The sequence below is a fragment of the Leptonotus elevatus genome, chromosome 8 (assembly GCF_054856555.1).
Source record: "Leptonotus elevatus isolate MCC_2025b chromosome 8, RoL_Lele_1.0, whole genome shotgun sequence".
Classification (NCBI taxonomy): domain Eukaryota; kingdom Metazoa; phylum Chordata; class Actinopteri; order Syngnathiformes; family Syngnathidae; genus Leptonotus; species Leptonotus elevatus.
In genome coordinates this window covers 1,332,120-1,352,104 of record NC_141246.1, presented here as the reverse complement: position 1 = coordinate 1,352,104, position 19,985 = coordinate 1,332,120, and the positions used below count along the sequence as shown (strand labels likewise).

The 19,985-nt window shown below is 41.3% G+C and overlaps 2 protein-coding genes across 4 annotated transcripts in view; one reads left to right on the top strand and one right to left on the bottom strand.

Annotated features, from left to right (window-relative positions):
* Positions 1-2,369: 2,369 nt before the first annotated feature.
* LOC147169152 (beta-1,3-N-acetylglucosaminyltransferase lunatic fringe-like) lies at positions 2,370-12,506 on the bottom strand. 2 transcript variants are annotated; one of them, XM_086083120.1, is made up of 8 exons: positions 12,056-12,506; positions 7,753-7,801; positions 6,649-6,751; positions 5,374-5,527; positions 4,881-4,969; positions 4,624-4,783; positions 4,343-4,422; positions 2,370-3,408 (listed from the first exon to the last, which is right to left on the bottom strand). In XM_086083120.1, the coding sequence occupies exons 1-8, from the start codon at positions 12,398-12,400 to the stop codon at positions 3,354-3,356; spliced, it is 1,035 nt and encodes a 344-aa protein (XP_085939246.1). In that variant the 5' UTR covers positions 12,401-12,506; the 3' UTR covers positions 2,370-3,353. The 2 variants fall into 2 exon arrangements, with proteins under 2 accessions (XP_085939246.1, XP_085939247.1); XM_086083121.1 differs by having other exon boundaries at positions 4,881-4,966.
* The window catches only part of LOC147169151 (galanin receptor type 1-like), a 35,939-nt gene continuing 20,586 nt past the window's right edge, over positions 4,633-19,985 (top strand). Inside the window, exons 1-3 of one of the 2 annotated variants that reach the window (XM_086083117.1) lie at positions 4,633-5,496; positions 10,084-10,116; positions 14,668-14,818. In XM_086083117.1, the coding sequence (XP_085939243.1) occupies positions 14,710-14,818 (109 nt within the window). In that variant the 5' untranslated portion in view covers positions 4,633-5,496; positions 10,084-10,116; positions 14,668-14,709. The remainder of the gene's footprint in view (positions 5,497-10,083; positions 10,117-14,667; positions 14,819-19,985) is intronic. The other variant, XM_086083118.1, reaches the window with a different exon arrangement.

The following is a 19,985-nucleotide window of genomic DNA, read 5'->3' as shown; positions in this document are numbered from 1 at the left end:
AAAACAAAAAAGCCGTTTTTAGTCATTAACAATGTCATATACACATTCTAAGCATACTTTTTAAGCGATGGCATCTTTTTTGCAGGGTGATTTTAGATAAAAGTTCAAATGATCCCTGTTCACATAGATGCCCCAAAACGGCTGTAATATGCATGCCGGACCAGTAGGTGGCAACAATTATGCAGTCGTTTTTGTTGTTTTGCTTATTAGGGAACAGTACCCTCCTATTTAAATTTTTTTTTTCTTCTTTAGCCTGTCGACTAAAGAAAACAACAACTAATACCCACTTTTAGTTGAGAGCGATCACCACGCAAACATGCAAAGCGTACATTTACACGATAGCAACCTAGCATAAACGTACTGTTTTAGGTAAAACGATAAAGAATCGCCACACAAATATACACAAACAACTGAGACTGTGTAATATGCATGCCAGGCCAGTAGTTGGCGATGTCACTTTGCGTGAAGAAAGGCACATACGCATCACAATTGTGTCGTTAGCATAAACACGCAATTTTGTCTTTTAGCATATAGTTGGGAACTGTAACTCCCACTTTTTCCATGTATTTACATTTTATGTTTCAATGAAAGGATGTTTTTACGATCTCTTTCTCACACACACACACGCACACACACTTGATGTTTGTTTACATAACAACCTGGCAACTGAATTTTTTTGGGTGTGTTTTTGACGTTTCACATGAAAAAAAACAACCTCATACAACAATGACTGAAGTTGGCGACGCACATGGCAAATGTTGACTTTTGTCCGATTGCCATTGCCAGCAACAAATTGCTACGAGAGTGATTTTGTCCTTCAGAGTTTAGTCGCCATTTTTTTTTTTCAAATATTTGCGTTTTTAGACTTGCCGTTGAAAAGCTCGTTTTGAGCTTTTCTTGTCTTAACATCCTGTTAATATGCACTTAAATCGCACACCTTGCCAGAGAAGGGACGTTTGTGTTACACTTGTACATTTACAGATCACAGTTTTTAGTGCTTGGACGGGGATGCTAACATTTTCAAAGAAATCTGCAGGCGTCAGCAAACGGGCCACGACCACCTTGTTTTATCGCCCGGTTATTAGCGTTAGAATTAGCATTGTGAGCGTCGTAGGTCAACTCGGAAGGTCGCCTAATTTCCGACCCTGTACAGCATTAGCACATTTGAATTCATGGGTTTAAACATCACTTCTCGTACTAGCGAGACAATCTTACATTTTTAGGCTAACTATTCTTAGCTGCGTCGTGCTACGTTCAACGAGCATTTGCCGCCTTTTCATAATGTTTTTAAAATGTCGTTCCATGCTCCTGATATCACAACCTGTTTTTTTTTTTTAGATAATCTCCCAGTCTTTTATCATAATGGACGTTAAAAATATTAATATACAAAATAATGCTAGTTAGATGTTTTTCTACAGAATGGCTGTTTTCATTTCCCCCCATGATTCCACTAAGAGAAAAAAAAAACAAGTATTAAAGATGTACATGTCCAAACTGTGTTGACGATATAATTCAAGCTGGAAAATAAATGTTGAAAAACAAAAGATGTGACATTAAAACAACTTTAACATAAATGTGTTCTCAGGTTTGACTTTCTTTCTATCACCATCTAGTGGTCAAGTTCAGGATGTCACCCTAAGCAGAATGATTGAAAATGGATGGCTAATAATCGCTTAAGTTACTTTTGTCAAGAATTCACTGGTAAGTATTTGAATGCAGTAATTTAATTGTAATACTCTGTTATTTAATCTATTTTAATTGTTCAATTTTAAATAAAACCCCTATTAACATTTACCAATATTTATTGTTGTATCTTAATTGTCAAACAAGCAAAGTGAAGTCTTGTTCTTGCAAAATATTTTGATTGTAATCTTGATCATAGAATTTCATGTATTTTAATTGGTGGACTTGACACCAAAATAAAATAAAAAAATTCTGAGGTTGATAGCAAAGGTAAAGCTAAAGTGATGTTGATTGTTTTAATTGTAGTGTTTAATATAGTCTTCAAACTTTCCATTTGCGTTAGTATTTTCAATTCTGTTTAGTAATAAATGTATTTTTATCACCAGTTTTGTTGTATTTCAGTCATATACTGTATTTGGTGTTTAATGCAGTACTAAAATGGAATTTATTGTGAAGGGTTTTTAAGTTGTTTTACCCCCCCCCCCCCACCCCCACACACACACACACGGTTAGGCAAGTCTCCAACAGAGAATTTGTAGTGTTCGTTGTATAATAAAATACTTCCCTACACACACATTGAGACTTGAGTCCACGATAGATTCTGGAATCAGTCACAAAGTCCAGTGCAATTCCATCAAGCTTGTTGCAGTACCACATTCATCCACCAGATGTCGTCAAAAACATACTTTTCAGCAAAATGTTTTATTTCATCATCATCATCATCGTCATCCATAAAATCGAGTCCAGATGCTGGAACAGTTGATCACATACAGGCACAATTCAACAAAACTTTATTCATGCATGATGACCCAACGTGAGTCATTATTCGGAATCTTCCAAAAATTCCTAAAGAATGATTTTGCATTCTTTAAAAAGACACAGATAACACATGATCATTGGAAGAATCCGCAGTTCTACGTTCATATTTTGATTTTTAAATAAGTGTGATGGATTCATCAGGAGTTGCAGTTCAGTTTAAGCACAAAGCCAATTGTAAAAAATAACACAAAATAAAGTCGACCTTAAAGCTTCTGTATGTCTTTTAAAGTGATGTCAATTCAGAATATGACAAAGGTTTGCGTTGTATATAAAAATGGCTTCTCTGGCACTTTGTAGCCTTTTTTTGTTTAGTTTTTTTGTGTTATCCAATTATTTTTGTCTCTGGGGGAAAAAAATATGCAGATAAAAAAAATTATACAAAAAACCTGAAAATAACCGTTCTTGGTGAATTTGAAAAAAAACAAACAAAAAAAACGTTCACAAAATCTATTTTGTTGATTTTACAACGAAAACGAACTTAAAAACGCAAATAATTTTTTAGCTTTTCTCGAGAAAAATAATCAAAACATTTCTTGGTGAGTTGTACAAAAAGAAAACTATACATTAACATGAAAAAGTACTTAAAATACAGTAAAATAATTTCAGAAAACAAGAAAAATGACTTTCATTGGCTTCGGATAACAAAGAAAAGAAAACAAAACGCTGTTAAGTGAACGCATTTCACGTATGACGTATGATGTGGCTTGTTACCGCAAACATTGCCAAGAATACGTGATAAAAAACATTTTTGACACAAATTGGACCTTCATGTCTTTTCCCAGATCCTTCGGCACTTTAATTCCCCCAAAATGGAAAATGGGACTTTTTCTTTTTGTATTGTCTGACTGCCTTCAGCGCTGGCACCAGGGCGTGTGTGGATGCAACACACAATGCACACACTTGAACCTAAAATCAACACGCACACAAAGAAAACGGAGAACGTGAGTGTCACAATGCCTGGAAGGCGTCATTTCACAATAAGACGACAGCAACAATGGCCAAAGGCAGGAACAAATCGTACTGCAACACGACTTGAATGGGAACATTTCTTTGTATTTGCAAATTGTGAAGGACACTTGCAAGTAACTGAGCCACCAACCAGCTAACTAACTCGACCAGCTAATTATTCACCGACAAACAGCAGACCAACTTGAGCACTAGCTAACTGACTGTCTGACAAAACAACCATCTCACTTGCTAACTAACAACCAGCAAAGTCACTAACCAGCTAACCAAATAACTCAACACATTAGCTAATCAATCAGCTCACTAACTAGCTTGCATACGTTCCTACCTGAAACAAACGAGAACAAAGCTTACTAAACTCACGCACTCACTCAGCAGCTAACTATTAAGTCCCTAGCGTGCTAACTCACTTGCTAACTAACTAATGATGGTCAAAGCGTAACAAACGAACCTTGGGCAAATGCGTCGTGAACAAAGAAATGAACTATTGCTAAAATATGGTTAAGTGATACCAAAATGAACAAACCAACTTTTTTTTATAATCCACCATTTTTTAATCTCTAACTAAATAAAATGAGATGATGAGAACTAAGTCACTCACTTTTTCTAAGCGAACAAACAAAACCGCTAACTATATTTCAATATCTGAATAAATAGTGACAGATACAAATTAAAAACCACCACAGAAACTAACTAACTAACTAACTAACTAACTAACTAACTAACTAACTAACTAACTAACTAACTACCGATCCATCCAAGGTTGATGGCAAGGAGATAACGTCACAAAATGTGACAAACTTCAAATGGAGTTTGGCTGAAAGGTCAAGTTTGAAAGCTAACAGCTAAAAGCTAACTTTGTAATAAAGGTTACCTTGTTGGATCTTGTTGTATTGAAAACGGTCCCTTGAGGTGGATGGTGTTATTCTCGTCTTTGCTGTAGCTGAGAGTCACCTGATCAAAACATCAATGGCGTCATTGTTAGCGCTAACGGATATCAACTTCAACTCAATACAATCACAGATTTCACTTTTGAGTCGCATGAAAGAGTCGCTAAGTTAGTTAGCAATAGCATCAGTCTGCTTTTGAAAAATATCTCCACTCTTTCCACAGCGTGTGTGTGTGCGTGCGTGCGTGTGTGTGTGCGCGTGTTACCTGCTCGTGCACCCGCGTCAACAGTGCCAGGCTCTCCAGGTGCGAGTGGAAGAGTGGCGAGCGGGTGAGGCCCACGCCCAGCAGCGCCCCCACGATGTAGCCCACGGCGCAGTCGTCGGGCAGACGGATACGCTCGGCCGTCGACAAGAAGGCGCCGTCGCTACAATGGACGAGCGAATAGAGATAAGTTGAGAATTAGAAATCATCCCACATAAAACGCCAGCGTACTCGCTGGTACTGATAACAAAACGTCGTACCTCGCCCACGGGCGCATCTTAACGGCCAGGCCGCGACTCAGGCAGAATCCAGCGCCCCCTGTGGCGAACCAGAAAACGACCTTCCGCTGCTTGCATACACGCACACACACGCGCACACGCTGGTTAGCTTTCTCTGAAATGCTATGCTAATGTGTTGAGTATCATACATGCTAAGTGTGTCTTAGCTCCACTAAATGCCAGCCCCCTAAAAAAAAAGCTAATAGCTATATGCTAATTGCTAGTGTTAGAAATGCGCTGAAAAGTAAGCTAACGTGCCACTAATGTGCTAACATCGTCCTCAATAAATAACCGTTACTTGTCGGAAAAAGTGCTTGATGCTGTTGACAGCGTGTTGTGCTAACAGGCTAGCCGCTTTTTTTTGTTGTTGTAAATATGCTATCTGCTATTACGTTGTAAATGCGCAAGCTGTTGTTAATAAGATGCGAATATGCTAATCGCCACTGCGTCCGATGGCTAACATTTGCTAACGTACCGTTTCAGCATTGGGGAGCGTCTCGATGGCCTCCAAGGGGTGCTCCAGACTGGGCCGTCCCATGTAGACGTCCTGCACGTGGCTGTACTGAGACAACAACGTCAGGAGGGCGTCCATGTTCAGGTAGTTGTCGTCGTCCATGTGACAAAACCACCTACAACCGCACGGGTTAGCAATTAGCAATATTAGCATCATTAAGGACTAGTTAACAGACCGGTTTGCAAAATGTGTTTAGTGAAACAAAACAACAACTTATTGCAATCAGCCTTTTTTTTGTTGTTGTTTACAATTGCCTGGATCGCCTTGAGGCCGCAATTGGCCAAATCCAATCGACTCGTCTCCATTTTTCTGGAATTTATCGACCTATTTAATATGTCACATTTGCAGTTAGCGTAGTTACAATAATGTTAAAAGCAACACTAAAGAACATTCATTTATGTTGATTATGGCGCCGCCATATGGACAAAAGCCATAATGTTATGCCTGAAGGAAGACCACGATTGTCATGAAGACAAGCGCGTTGCATCGTTTTTTTTGAGCTCACGCCAGCGAGTGGAAGTCAAGTTGATCCTTGACTGTCCTTTTATGCGAGTCGCTTCCATTTTTCTTTTTTGTCTCCTCAGACAAAACTTTTCAGGTGTTTTGCCGCTTCTGCCAGGAAAGTAGTAATCGTGCGTCGACATTCAAGTTGACATCCGTCTTTGTAACGAATGGGGACGAATGCCATAAAGCAGTCAGCACGTTTGTAGTTTTTTTGTCAAAGTCATTATGACTAATAAGGAGTTAGTGTCGTTGCAATACGTTACCACTTATGTAGTTATGATATTATAAATAGTAGTTGGAGTTCATCGAGCTATTATAGCAATTATTAGTAAGTGGCCTGACATTAGCCTAGTGATTATAAATGGACATTTTTTTTTCTAATAGCTTTTTGGTGAGCTAACAAATACACACACACTCGCACGCACGCACATACAAAAAAAAAATAATAATAAAAAGAGCAATGATGATGACATTACCGAATGAACAATACTGAGCTCTTAAAAAAATAAAAAAATAAAAATAAATAAAAATAAATAAATGGACATTTCTGTTTATGTAATTGCTCGCACATTTATCAGAATACATTCAAGAATTAAGAAGAAACACTGTCGCGTATTTATGACTTGTTATCAGTAAAGCGTTCCGTCAACTCGAACTTTCATCCGCTAGCATCAAATCTCTTTCACACGCTTGGAGTTAGCGCCTTCACGACCGACACCGCGTGGGACTTACTTGCTATCTGAGGCGAGGAATGCGTCGTACTCGGCGGCCATTTTGCAGGAGAGTGCTTGTCGGCTGTGAGCTGCCGAGCAGTTGGTGTTGATCAGGTGGACGCCTTATGACCACAAAAAACATTGCATCTTAAAACTTGTTGACTGCAGTTGAGTTCGAAGTTGACGTCGGAACCGCGTGTCGCGAATCGCCGTCAACAGCCTGGCGGCCAACGCTAGCTCGCTCGTCTTTGGCTAACGTGGTACGACTAACATACTCAACGTGTCACTGTTAAGTGTCTACGCCTCCGTTAGCTTCCCATATTTGTGTCAACGTTAGCCTTGATGTTAGCTTCTGTTGGAAATCATTTCTTTGATTTCTGCGTGTTCAAATAAAATTCAAAGTTGACGTCTCGTGGAGAAGTTTTGCTAGCTTTATTTCAGAGTCTGAAAGACATCTCTAGAACCCGGCTCAAATAGCCCTGGTCCAACAATTGTAATGTTCTCAAAATACACTCACTCATTTATACATAAAACAGTTCCCTCCCCCTTTATTGAAAGAAACCTTACTATGACAGGGAAGAGAACAAAGACTGTAGATTAACTAACATATGGGGAACACTTTGAAAAATATAAATTGAAACAGAAAAACAATGTTAATAATCCAACACTTCCAATGTTGCGTCAGCGCTAGCTTTCATTACTGCGAATGATAGCGCTACAGCTAGCGTCTGACATTTGCGCTAACGTCAGCCTGAGCGTTAGCTTCCGGCGTTGCCTCTGCTGTTAGCATCCAAATGTTTGATTCGGACGCGATTCCCCCGCGGCCGCAATTCATTCATTCATTCATTCATTGCAATATTCATGTGACGCCCGGTGATCCGTACTTAACCGTCCTGCTTACATACTGAGGCGGTACGTTTGAAAAAATCGAACCTCCGGGCCTTTCTGGGTCACAGGCCACGCTGCCGCAAACTCGATATGACAGTCACTTCCTGTCAGCTGCTCGCCATGGAAACATGTCAGCAGCAGCGGCGGCGTCCTGCTTCCGGATGCTCGTAACACTGTTGTGTGTGTGCGTGTGTGCGTGCGCGCGCGTGTGTGTGCGTGTGTGTGTAAAACTCACCCATCCGCTTCCTCAGGGCTGCATCCTCGCCGTCAGTGAACACGTATGTCTGCACGAGAAAAAAAGTGTATGTTATTTATTTGCGGTTTCTTTTTTGAATGCTTTTGTGTCTGTTTTTTTTGTGTGCATGTTTTTGTTTGTGCATGAATTTTTTTCACATGGTTACTTATTTTTGAGTGTTTGTGCGCATGTGAGTTTGTTTGTATGCGTTTACTTGAGTGTGTTTGTGTGCTTTTGTTTTGTGTGTGTGTGGTTTTTTTTTGCGTTTTGTGTTTTTTGTGATTTTATGAATGTGTTATGTTTAGTTTATGTGACATTTGAGGGGGTCAGCGAGGATGCCGGAAACCAAGCCGAGTCTTCGGACTTGACAGGAAGTAGCGCAAACCTTTACTCGTGTCCAGCTAAAATCTTGTCTCGTGCGTGCGTGCGTGTGTGTGTGTTTTAATACATTCCTCAAGTCATGTGATGTCATGTGACACGCATAAAAAGGCCTCGTCACGAGACGCCAATAAATCACTTAATGGCCGCAGTCCCGCGTGAACGGAACGAACACCTGCAGGCTGTAACATGCGTTTACTAATATACAAACGAAATATCTATTTAGTGGAGCGTTCCCAATTGTTTGTCAGGGTTACTGACTTTAAAGGACAAAATGGACGCCAGGCAAGTGAAAGTCAAATTTGGCAGTGATTTTTTTTTTTTTTAGTTTCCGTATAAATTGTTGTCACGTAATTCTTGCGCATTAAATACAAACGCAAAAAAAAAAAAAAGGCCTCTAATGGAGTTTAGAAATGAATTTAAGACACTTCTCGGCGATCCTCTTCAATTGTACTGAATGGTTAAATCAGTTTGACTCATTTGCATAATCCTGCCCTCACACACTTTCCCCACCAAGGGCGCGATCGGCTAAAATGGCCGACGCCCCGGCGCAAAAAGAGCCATTTTGACGAGAACCGAGAACATCAACAAAAGGTAAGCAGAGCTGCGGAGTTGGCGAAGATTAGCGTTAGCACCATTTGCGTCAGATCATTGTACGGTAATGCCTTGACATACATACATTATAATTTCTCTGACTTTAGACAGATTGCAGTTCAAGTTGTCTTTTTATTCGTTTGGCATTTAACTACAATTAAAAATACGTCATTTATTTTAAAATCTTCTTCCCGTGCAATTTTTGTTTTTTTTGTTTTTTATTTGAGTTTGATTTGTTTTGTTACTTTTTCCTGAACTAAAATAACCTTGAAGTGTGTGTGATGAGCCGCAGTTGCCACTTCCCATGAAAAATCAGCTGAGGTTCCCAGGGTGTGCGTGCGTGTGCGTGCGCGCGTGTGCGCGCGTGCGCGCATTATTTCCACGAGTCAGCATTCTTCAAGCATGTAGGTGTGCGTGGGAAACAGGTAACGCTCGATCGTGAGAATTTCTCACACACACAATCAGCTGACTGCACACAAACGCACACGCCAATGACCTCCGAGACGTCGGGACGAAATCTCGCAGGCTCGCTTGAAGAAAATGCGACGTCCGCTCACAAACAGTCGATCGATGATTGGAAATTGTTTTTGTCGTCAAGTTATTTTTGGTATCCAACTATTTCTTTTTGGAGAGAAATATCAACGTTCATCAATGATGTCCATTACAAAATGGATCAAAAATAATCATAACAATTAATAAACTATTGTAAAAAAAAATTCTTGTTAAACTTTTTTTTTTTTTTTACTTGTTCACCATGAATAATAAAAACAATGTAAAAAAAAATTTCTACAGAACATCAAATGCGTCGTGAACAAAGAAATGAACTATTGCTAAAATATGGTTAAGTGATACCAAAATGAACAAACCGACTTTTTTATAATCCACCATTTTTTAATCTCTAACTAAATAAAATGAGATGATGAGAACTAAGTCACTCACTTTTTCTAAGCGAACAAACAAAACCGCTAACTATATTTCAATATCTGAATAAATAGTGACAGATACAAATTAAAAACCACCACAGAAACTAACTAACTAACTAACTAACTAACTAACTAACTAACTAACTAACTAACTACCGATCCATCCAAGGTTGATGGCAAGGAGATAACGTCACACAATGTGACAAACTTCAAATGTAGTTTGGCTGAAAGGTCAAGTTTGAAAGCTAACAGCTAAAAGCTAACTTTGCAATAAAGGTTACCTTGTTGGATCTTGTTGTATTGAAAACGGTCCCTTGAGGTGGATGGTGTTATTCTCGTCTTTGCTGTAGCTGAGAGTCATCTTGTTAAACTTTTTTTTTTTTTTTTTACTTGTTCACCATGAATAATAAAAACAATGTATTTTTTTTTTCTACAGAACATCAAAGGTGAAGCGGATCACAACACTTTGGTAATTACATAATTGAAGCCGTAATGCATAACAACCTTTTTGCGTGCGTGCGTGCGTGTAAACCAGAGCTATTAAGAAAAGACATTTGAAGCCGTTGGTTGTGACCCGGCGGCGTTTGCCGGCCGCTCCGCCGCCGCTCCGCCGCCGCCGGCGCATGACAAAAGGCCCCCCTGTTGTTTTCCAATGCGGAGGCCAAGTTGCTTCAAAGCGCGCCCGCGTGGCCTCCCGCAGACTTAACGACTCAGGAAATCCTGCCGTGCGCTCCCTCCAGCCTCATAAATAACAAGCCACTTAGCAGAACAGAGTGAGTTCGATTTGACCCCCGACAGCACGAGAAACGATCGCGCGACCTCTTCGGGGTTGAACGTACCCCGATGGAATCTTTTCGTCTTAAAGGGGAAGTTCTCGACAACAATTCGTGCTCTGCAGCCTCACTCGTCTAAATACAGTATTCGAGTTAATATTGTGTTCGTGGAACCCGAGTTGAGCAGCAAAATCCAGCCGTTTTTTATCCATCTCAGGGGGGCGGCCATTTTGGCACTTGACGTCGACGGAAGATGACATCGCAGTTGCTCAGGCAACGGCCAATCGCAGCTCACCTGTTCTCTGAAACGGAGCCGTGATTGGTCGTTACCTGATTCCTCAGCCACTGCGATGTCGTTTTTACTCTACAAAATGGCCGCCCCCTGAGATGGATAAAAACGGCTGCATTTTGCTGCATAACTGCTAACCGCTAACTAAAATACCGTATTTGGACCAGCGAGGCGGCATCGCTGATGTGAATATACGACTGGATAGCCGCGAGCCGTTGAAGTCACAGGGCGGCCATCTTGCTCCTCTCATCTCGCGAGGAGACTATTGTATAAACGATACAGTATACGTACAGATGAGGATGAGACATCTACAGCTCGTAGACCGTTAGTATAGGGCCGGGGGCGGGGTTAGGGGGGATTGTGGCCGGATGGTCACTATTTTTTTTAACAAGTAAAAATAAGAAATGAACACGATTTTTACTTTCTGGACCTGGATTTGCCACCTCTGATGTGGTCACGTGGTCGTCTCGAGTGGGTCAAGCGTTGTCGCGTACAAGTAGCGGAGATGTCTCCTGCGTCTTTTTGATCCAATCTACTGGAGCCAATATAAAACCCTTTGGGGGGGGGGTCCCCGAGAGCCACTGTCCTGCCGGTTTTCCATGTCTCCCTCCACCAACACAGCTGACTCAAACGATCAACTCACCAGCGAGCTCTGGAGAAGCCTGATAACAATCCTGTTCATCGAATCAGGTGTGTTGGTGGAGGGAGACGTTGAAAACAGGACCAGGACGGTTGTTCTGGAGGACCAGGGTTCCCTAGCCCTAATTTTTAGGGTCTGCTTGTGATGAAACCAGACCGAGAGCTTCAGGTGGGGTCGTTCATCTGAATTTCCCATCGCTTGATATGGAAATTTTCAAAAATGAGATTAATGTGCGGACCGGGTATCTCGGGGACCGCCAATGGTCCGCACACGACATGTTGTGAAACGACACACCTGGAATGTGCCGACACTCTAAAAACAGTTGTGTCAAAAGGGGACAGATTGACTTTCTGGGTTGTTTTATACAAAATGAAAATTTTTGACCCAAGTAAAGGATCTGAGCAATATTTTTTATGAGTTGTTTTACATTAAAAGATCCATTTCTTGACTCAAACTTAAGTCCAATCGACCCAAGTAGAGGATCGGTCCATTTTTTTACCCAAAGTTGGGTTACTTTTTGTCCTAACTGTTTTCGAGTGTACCATTTTAATGCACTTTTTGTCGTAGTTTAATGACATTATCAGGCAAATAAATAAATAAATATATGAACTATTAGAGATACAAGTTGACTTCGTTTGTGTACAAAAAAACGTTTTAAAAAGTCCAAAAGAGAAAAAAAAAAAGGCCTTCTTAACGATGAACTCACATGTTGCATATTGTTGGAGATCCACGTGTCCAAAAGCAGCTCCAGTCTGCTGCTGTGGTATTTTCTGGTGGTCTTGACCGCCACGAACACGTCGTGCGCGCTCACGACTTCCGCCGCCGTTTCCGGCGGGACGCCGCTCGGCGCCGGCCGGCTTATGGCTCTCCTCTCCCGGCGAAGCTGCTTGAAGTAGTCCGTGAAAAGCGCGCGGCTCGCGGGAGCGCCCTCCGCCGCCGCCGCCGCCGCCTCCTGCGCGTGCGCGACGGCGAGCACGCCGGCGAGCAGCAGACCGAGGACGGCGACGCGGCGGCGCTGGTTCCGCTCCTCCCCCCCCGCGGACCTCCACATGGCGAGTGCGTGAAGAAGTTCGCCGCTTCTCTCATCTGGCGCCGAACCGAAGTGCGCAACGCCACGGTTGGTGTTGTTCGGCTCGGCTCGGTTCGGGTTCAGGTCACGCTGCGGTTGCGTTTTCAAGTGTGCTCTTGCCGAGGAAGCCCCGCCGGTGGGCGGTGCCGGATGGTTTAACCAACCAATGGGGGGCGTGAGCGCTTTTTAGGGCGGGGCTGAGTAAATATGTCAATAAAAAGCAATGCTATAAGTTTTAAAAAAATGACACAAAATCCAACTCAAATGAATACAAACAAAATAAAAATACTTTTTAACATTTTTAAGGGATACAGTCAAATAAAGTACATAGAAAAAGATCATGAAATATAAGCCTAATTACAAAACCAAACCATGTATAAAAAAGTAAAAGGAAATATGCACACAAAGCACAATAAAAAAAAAAGTTTAAATCAAAATATACTGCAAAAAAAAAATTGTTCAATACAATTATTATAACATTTATATATAAATAATAAATATAAATTAAATATAAATTACAAGTTAAAAAGAAAAACTTAAATGAACCAGGATTAATATACAAAAAATACAAATTTCAATGCAAAATGAATAAAAGACAAAATCACAAAGAATGTACATGTCGGGTGTTGTATGAAAATATGGCAAGTTATATCATATTAAACAACGTCATTTTTGCGGCCTGTGTTAGCAGGGCATTAATCAACTCGTTAATTGACCATTTTTAGATAACGTACCTTTTTAAATCCTCAGAATTTCAATTTCTCAACAGAAAATACCGGATTTTTATACTTCGTGAGAGCAGCTGATTGTTTTTTGCTTTTACTTTGGAAAACACCAATTAACGTTTTGAAATGTTGTCCTGTTTTTTTTTTAATAGATTTGGAAATACAAACTTTTTTTAAATCTGATTTGATTAATTGACAAATTAGTCCATTATTTAAATAATTGTTAGTTGTAGCCCATATATTAATTTATTTAATTTTTTTGTCTTTGTTGTATTGGTTTACCGGATTGAAATCTTGTGCCAAACACGAACGACCTTCACATGACACGTTTGTCTTCAACGATTCCATCATTTTGTCAACTTCATCCCAGAGGTGCGCTCCTCCAGATCCTCGATCCCGCCTGTTTTCCATGCATGTCTCCCTCCTCCAACACACCTGAATCCAATCATCCGCTCGTCGGCAAGCTTTGCCAGAAGCCTAACAACGATCCTGATCATGAATCAGGTGTGTTGGCGGAGAGAAACATGCAAAACAGCAGGCTGGATAAGGGGCTGCGGGGGACCGGACTTGGCCACCCCTGCTTTTTTCCCGAACCCGTGACTTCAAACAAAGTCCAGCAAGATTTCATGTTTGCGACATGCAAGTTTCCTTTATGTGTTTTTGTGCGACTCCCCTTTTTGTCCCCGCGCCAGCAAGGTCACTGCTTTCCGAGCCTCGCTTTGGCCCCGCCCCCTTCCTTTTTTTTCCCCTCCTTGTGTTTCCTGTCGAAAGTCCTGAATTCAACTTAGCTTTGAGCTTCTTCTCAGAAGGAAGACAAACGAACAAAGGGGGCTTTCTTACATGTTTGGGCACACTGTGTGTGGGAGGGGGTGGGAGGGGGGGGGGGGGCTTGGCTTGTGGTCGCACTGGCGTCAGCGGTGCTGTCAGGGGGTTCGAGTGCCACAATGTGCGTCTTTTTACAAAAAAACAAAACAAGCACATGGACACAATGGGTCTGTTGTGTGTGTTTTTTTTTTTTTAAAGCAACATTTTGTGTTTTAATTCTTTGTCAAAGATCACACACACAACTCATGTAACACCGTTGGTGGTATAGACTTGACTTGATAGGAAAAGTTTACACACCCCTGTTCAAACGGCAGCTTTTGGTATCATTTCCAAACTTTTTTTTTATTTTTTATTTTTTACCAGAAATGTGATCGAATACGTGCACAAGTCAAGCAAACATTTTGAGAGGGGAAATGACAATAATCAATGGCAATCATAGTTGCACAAGTGTGCACACCCTCTTAAGTAGGGACGCGGCTGCGTCAAGAATGAAACGATTCCATTCAAACTCGTGTTCAACCGGGTTCCGCACACGCTGGCTGCCATTTAAAGTTAACCCCAAATAAAGCTCAGATGTTCTGGTAGGCTTTTCCTGACATTTGTATCGTTACACCTAACAGCACAAAAGAAGAGACTAATCTTTCTTTTGGTATGTTTCATGTTTTTATAGCAATGGAATGGATTTTTTTTGTGGTCCAGGATGCAGCAGCTCTTCAAGCTTTCCTGCTTGACGGAAGAAAGATGGAAGCCGAGTTTCCGGAAGACTCTGGAAAACCGCTGGAACATCAAAAACATGCAACCTGCCGCAACATTCTGACGCTGGCGAGATCCGGATCACATTTTCATTCTGGTAAGTAAAAAAAAAAGAAGTGATGAATCTTTTGTTTTTGCGCCTTTAATTAATTAATTAACGAATACATAAATTAGGAGCCAGGAAATGGCAAATATCCGCAAATATATCACCATTGAATTGGAAAGAAAAGTTCAAGTTGATTAATAAAACATTGATAAACATTCAAAATTCATTTTCCATGAAAAAATGGGAGAAAAACAAACAAACGTTAAACAAATTTTTTTTGTCTGTCAACTCATGATACTCGACACGTTAACCAAATTGGGCTTGAATTTTCATTGGCCGGCAGCCATTTTCACTGAAGCAACCCCCTTCGCTCCCGGCTGTTTTACTGGATTTTGCAAGGCCCACAAAATATTGTGTTCTATCGCTATCAAAACATGGAACCCACCAAAAGAAAGATGAGAGTGTCTTCATTCATCAGGAAAAAAAGTATATTTCTGTCTGTGTCCGTTTTGCAGCAATTAGCATTCGATTATAGCTAAGTTTCATCATTATTCACAAATCTGTTTAGAACAGTGGAGAAAGAGCTTTTTTTCAACATGGCCCTGGTTGATCTCTTATACTCTGCTGCCACTTGCTGGCCGCTTTTGTAATAACTAGCATCACTTCAACCGTTCTGTGCAGTCGAGAGGCTGCATTAAAGCCTTCTTTATGCCAAAGCATAAAAAAACATAAAAAAAAAAGGTATAAATACGTCTTTGGGAGCAAGGTAACGTTTCAAATAGAACGTATTTATATGTTTTTAGAAGCAAATGAGTTCAACATGTCCACCACGCTACGATCACACGCCATGACTTGACCAATGATTTATTTTATTTTATTATTATTATTAATCTGTCTCATACAAAAGGTTGACATTTGGTAGCAGACGAACAACTTTTGGGAGGCAAGTCCATTTTTAAAGTTCCTCCTGGGAAAAAAACAAAACAAAACACATTTGGATGGAAAAGCGCGTGTGCGCAGTTGTGGGGACGAGTCTTGTCGTCTTAAGCAGGAGTGTGCGGTCACGCGCGTCTCGTTCAAATAGTTTTGGATAAAAGGAGTCACTTTGATATCTGCAATACGCTGCGTGTGTGTGTGTGTTCCTTTAATTATAATTAAATGATTTCAGTAAAAATGGCTATCATGTGGATTAATGAAAAGTGTATTCAATATTTTTGGATGACTTGCCAGCTTTGTGCAATAATCGGATTAAGTTGGACCTTCCTTTGTGCCGCGCGCGCGCGTGTGCGCAAGTAGAAATGGTCACATGATGAAAATTGTCGAAATATAAATAAAAATGGCGCGACAAAGATGATGTCATCTGTGTGTGTTAAAGAGGAAAAGCACGTTTTGTTAGTTACAGCAATGACGATGCAATCCAATGATGCGATTTACTCCGATTACAATACGATTGGCTCATATTTTCATACATGATTCACTTCAATTACGGTACGATTCTCCATTTACGACCTCATTCACTCCAATTCAAATACGATTTTCTCCGATCACAATATGATTCACTCCAATCATAAGATTGACTCCTTATGATCAATACGAGATACTCCTTTTTACGATACAATTTTCTCCAACCGCAATCCGATAAACTTCAGTTCGACTACGATTACAATCGACTTTGCTCCCATTACAATACGATACGCAATGTATATTTCCCTACAATGACGTTGGATTCGCTGGCAAGTGTCTGTTTAGGACTTGCAGTCCCATTCGTCACCACTAGAGGCCGATAGATTTCCCCTGCAGCGGTTTCACCTCCAGACTGCCGCTGCTATATTGGTTCAATTCGTCATTTTTATACGGTCTTGTAACAAAAATGTTTTTGTTTTTTTCAATTTTAGAAGAACCTTGTTGTGGAGTTCAGTGTGTTTGTGAACACGCTACCGCCTCAAATAGGGCAGCGCGTGAAGAATGTAAGGAGCTGAGTGCGTGACCTCATCGATGGGGGCGGAGGGCACGGGTTTGAAACACGGCCTTGGTGGAGGCGTCTCATCAATGTGACACCCGCGCATCAAAACCTCCGCGACGCTGCGCTCGCTACAGCTTCGTCGTCGTGTGACTTTCTCGCCAAACACGATGTGCGCAACGTTGCACGCCCCGAGTGTTCAGAGATTGTTTGTCACATGCGTCTTACGTGTTGTGCGGGGCGGCAACCAACGATTATTCTGATCTTCGATTCGTCTTGTCGATTATTTTGTCGATCGATTGATGAATCAGATACCAAAAAAAAAGCAACTTTATTAAAAATCGTGACATTATTTCCAATTGGAAGTCAATGTAAACAAAGCGGTTACGATCCGGTTACTGATTTGGTCTGCAACATGTCAGAAGACGGGCAAAAAATGTTGCTCTTTGTTTTAAAGCAAACGTTTTCTTCTTTTGAAAACACACGCACACAAAATAATTTTCACTTGAGAGCATGAAATGTCGAGGATTTGGGCAGTTTTAAATGAAACAAGCTAACAAGACGATTAATCGATTATCAAAACAAGTCGATTGATTAAGTTGCTCAACGATTACGTTAACATTTCGCGCACTTGTGTGACTTGCGTGTTCGCTAACACACGCCCGCCGTCGACGAAAACCCTCGTTTGACTCTCAGCTGGTCTTCGCGATGCGACGCGTGTTCTCGTCAGCGGCGGCGCCATCGGAGCTTTATTTCGCGCCGAGCGCGGCAAACATGGCTGCCTTCGCAACACTTTCCACGGAGCGCAGCAATAAGATCCGCGCGCGCCCCCGCGCGCGACGCGCTCATTCATTTTGATGAGCAGATGCTTCAACCCCCGCTTTTGCCGGCTCCGCCTCCTCCTCGCCTGCTTCTTGGACCCGGTCGGCGTTTTTCCTCCACGTTGAGCTCGCACACTTCAGAACACAATTCAACTTTATTTCTTTTTCCTCATGCGGTGTTTATTTCCCTCCATTTGCCACCAATTTAGAGGGAGCAGCCCACGAACCCGTTTCCAAATACCGACAGCAAACTGAACCAAGCGACCTGATTGGCTGGAATACGTTTGATTGCTGCATTCCATGTCAATCGCGTGCGTTCATTTCACACCACGACGACTGCGAAGTCCTCCTTTGATTTGGTGTCATCAAATATTCTCGTATCCTGAATGTTGCGCAACACGTTCGCAATGCAAGCGGGAGCAAAAACGTGGTTAAGAATTGTGAAGAATTTAAAAAAAATGTTTAGCGGCCATTGTAATATGCAAATCTCTGGCTAGCAAATGCACGAGTAGAAAGCAAAAACAAATAAAATGACATTTAGCCAATTTCAACAATAACATGTTTATAATTAATTTGATGACTTGATTGTTTTGTATTTTTAAAACACATTTGGCGCTCGCTGTCGATTTGAAAATGACATCACAGGTGCTCGGGTAACGACCAATCGGGGCTCACCTGTTGTCCAGCTTTGGTCATGTGATGTTGACCAACCGGGCCGTGATTGGTTGTTAGCCGAGTCCACGTGACCTCATTTTCAGTTGACGGCAAGTTGCAAAATGCGTTTTTAAAGGCGTTCATTCGACATGAAAAATGACAACGTTAGCATATTAGTACGTAAAGAAAACACGAAGATGGAATAGTTACAAGTTTAAAAAAAACGAAAACATAGAAAATACATCCAAGGAAGTCAAACTTGAAAGCTAGCATTGTAGTTGCTAACGATGCTAGCTTTCTGTTGAGTAGGACGGACCTGATAGGAGCGAGTTGCTGTCAAGCTGATCAATCCATTCTTCTTACTACAGTCTTACTACAGCTAATCAGTGGAATTTTGCTCAGAAAAAGTTGGCTTGCTAGAAAAAAAAAAAAAAAAGGACTGCAATTTTGGAACGAACATGGCGATTTTAGTTTTAAACATACGATGGCGTATTAAGACCATGTATAATTTTTTTTTTTTTTTTTTTGAGGAGGGGTTAATATTCCAAGAAAAACTTTATTAAGTCCAAAATTGGGCTAATTTGCGAGAGAGAAAAACTCGACTTGTGAGAAATGCACGTAGCGTAGCAATAGTCTGGACAAAGTGCTGGCTTTTGAGCGAGGCGTGTTTGTCGCCGGCCGAACCCAACGCTTCAAAGTACGAAAGCAATTTCTATCTCCTTATTTGGAAACCTGACCAAAAAGTTTTGGCACAAACATCCGACGCGTGCGCTACGTGCATTTCTTGCAAATTTGCCACTTTCGAAAATCGCCAATTTGCAAGGTTTTTTCTTGGGATTTGACCCTGCGCTAAAAAATAAATATATATATATATATATATAAGGTTCTGTAAATGTGTTCATTTGATTTCATGAATGACAAACGACGACCTCTGCGTAACAAAGCGGGTCGTGAGCAGCCTCAAAGTCAAAATGCCAGGTTTTGTTTTTTGTTTTTTTTGTTACCTGCCCCTTCGCCGACCCTGTCGATAAAAGCACTTCATCCGTTGATCCCTTTTTTCTCCTTGCAATGCTGACATCAGCTCAACTGCGGCGTGAAGAAGTTGTCGGTCTCAGCAAGGCTGACTTGACTCCTCATCACTTTCAATGCAAACTTTTGCTGATGCTGCGTTGTAACATCCTGTCACCACGTGGCGGCGCTAACGCGTCTTAAATATCTTTTACAAGCGCTTTGGCCACAACACGAGACACACGACACGAGTGTACAACTGAACTGCTTACATGGGGTGGGAAATCTACTCTGTATTTTTTTTTTAGGCCGTTTAACATAAAAGTCTTTGTTGAAAACTCACCATCTTGTGCTAAGTTCTTTGCTTACACCATTTAATTCAATGAAGCAACAAAGTTTTACATTTTCCACAAGTTATAAATATACATTTCCCCCCCCCAACATAACAGCATGAGTTGTGGCTGTAAAGTGATCCAATGTCCGCGCAAGTGTTTGTCGTTAACAGGGAACACTTTTATTGTCGCGCAGAAAAACAGTACAATCCAGTTTCGAGCGGTAACGTGACGTCACTCACGGCTCTGAAGCGTGCGTGCGGGAGTTGCCATAGTAAACCCCGTAGCAGCGCTTTACGGCATGTCGGGACTAGTGTCGTAAAGTCCAGTGCATATAGTCCTTATATGACAGTGGCCAACGCAGGTGACTTTTCCACCGGCAATTAGCGGCAGACTGGTCGCCAAATAAAATTTTTTTGTTCAGATGAAGGTTCGTCAATAGC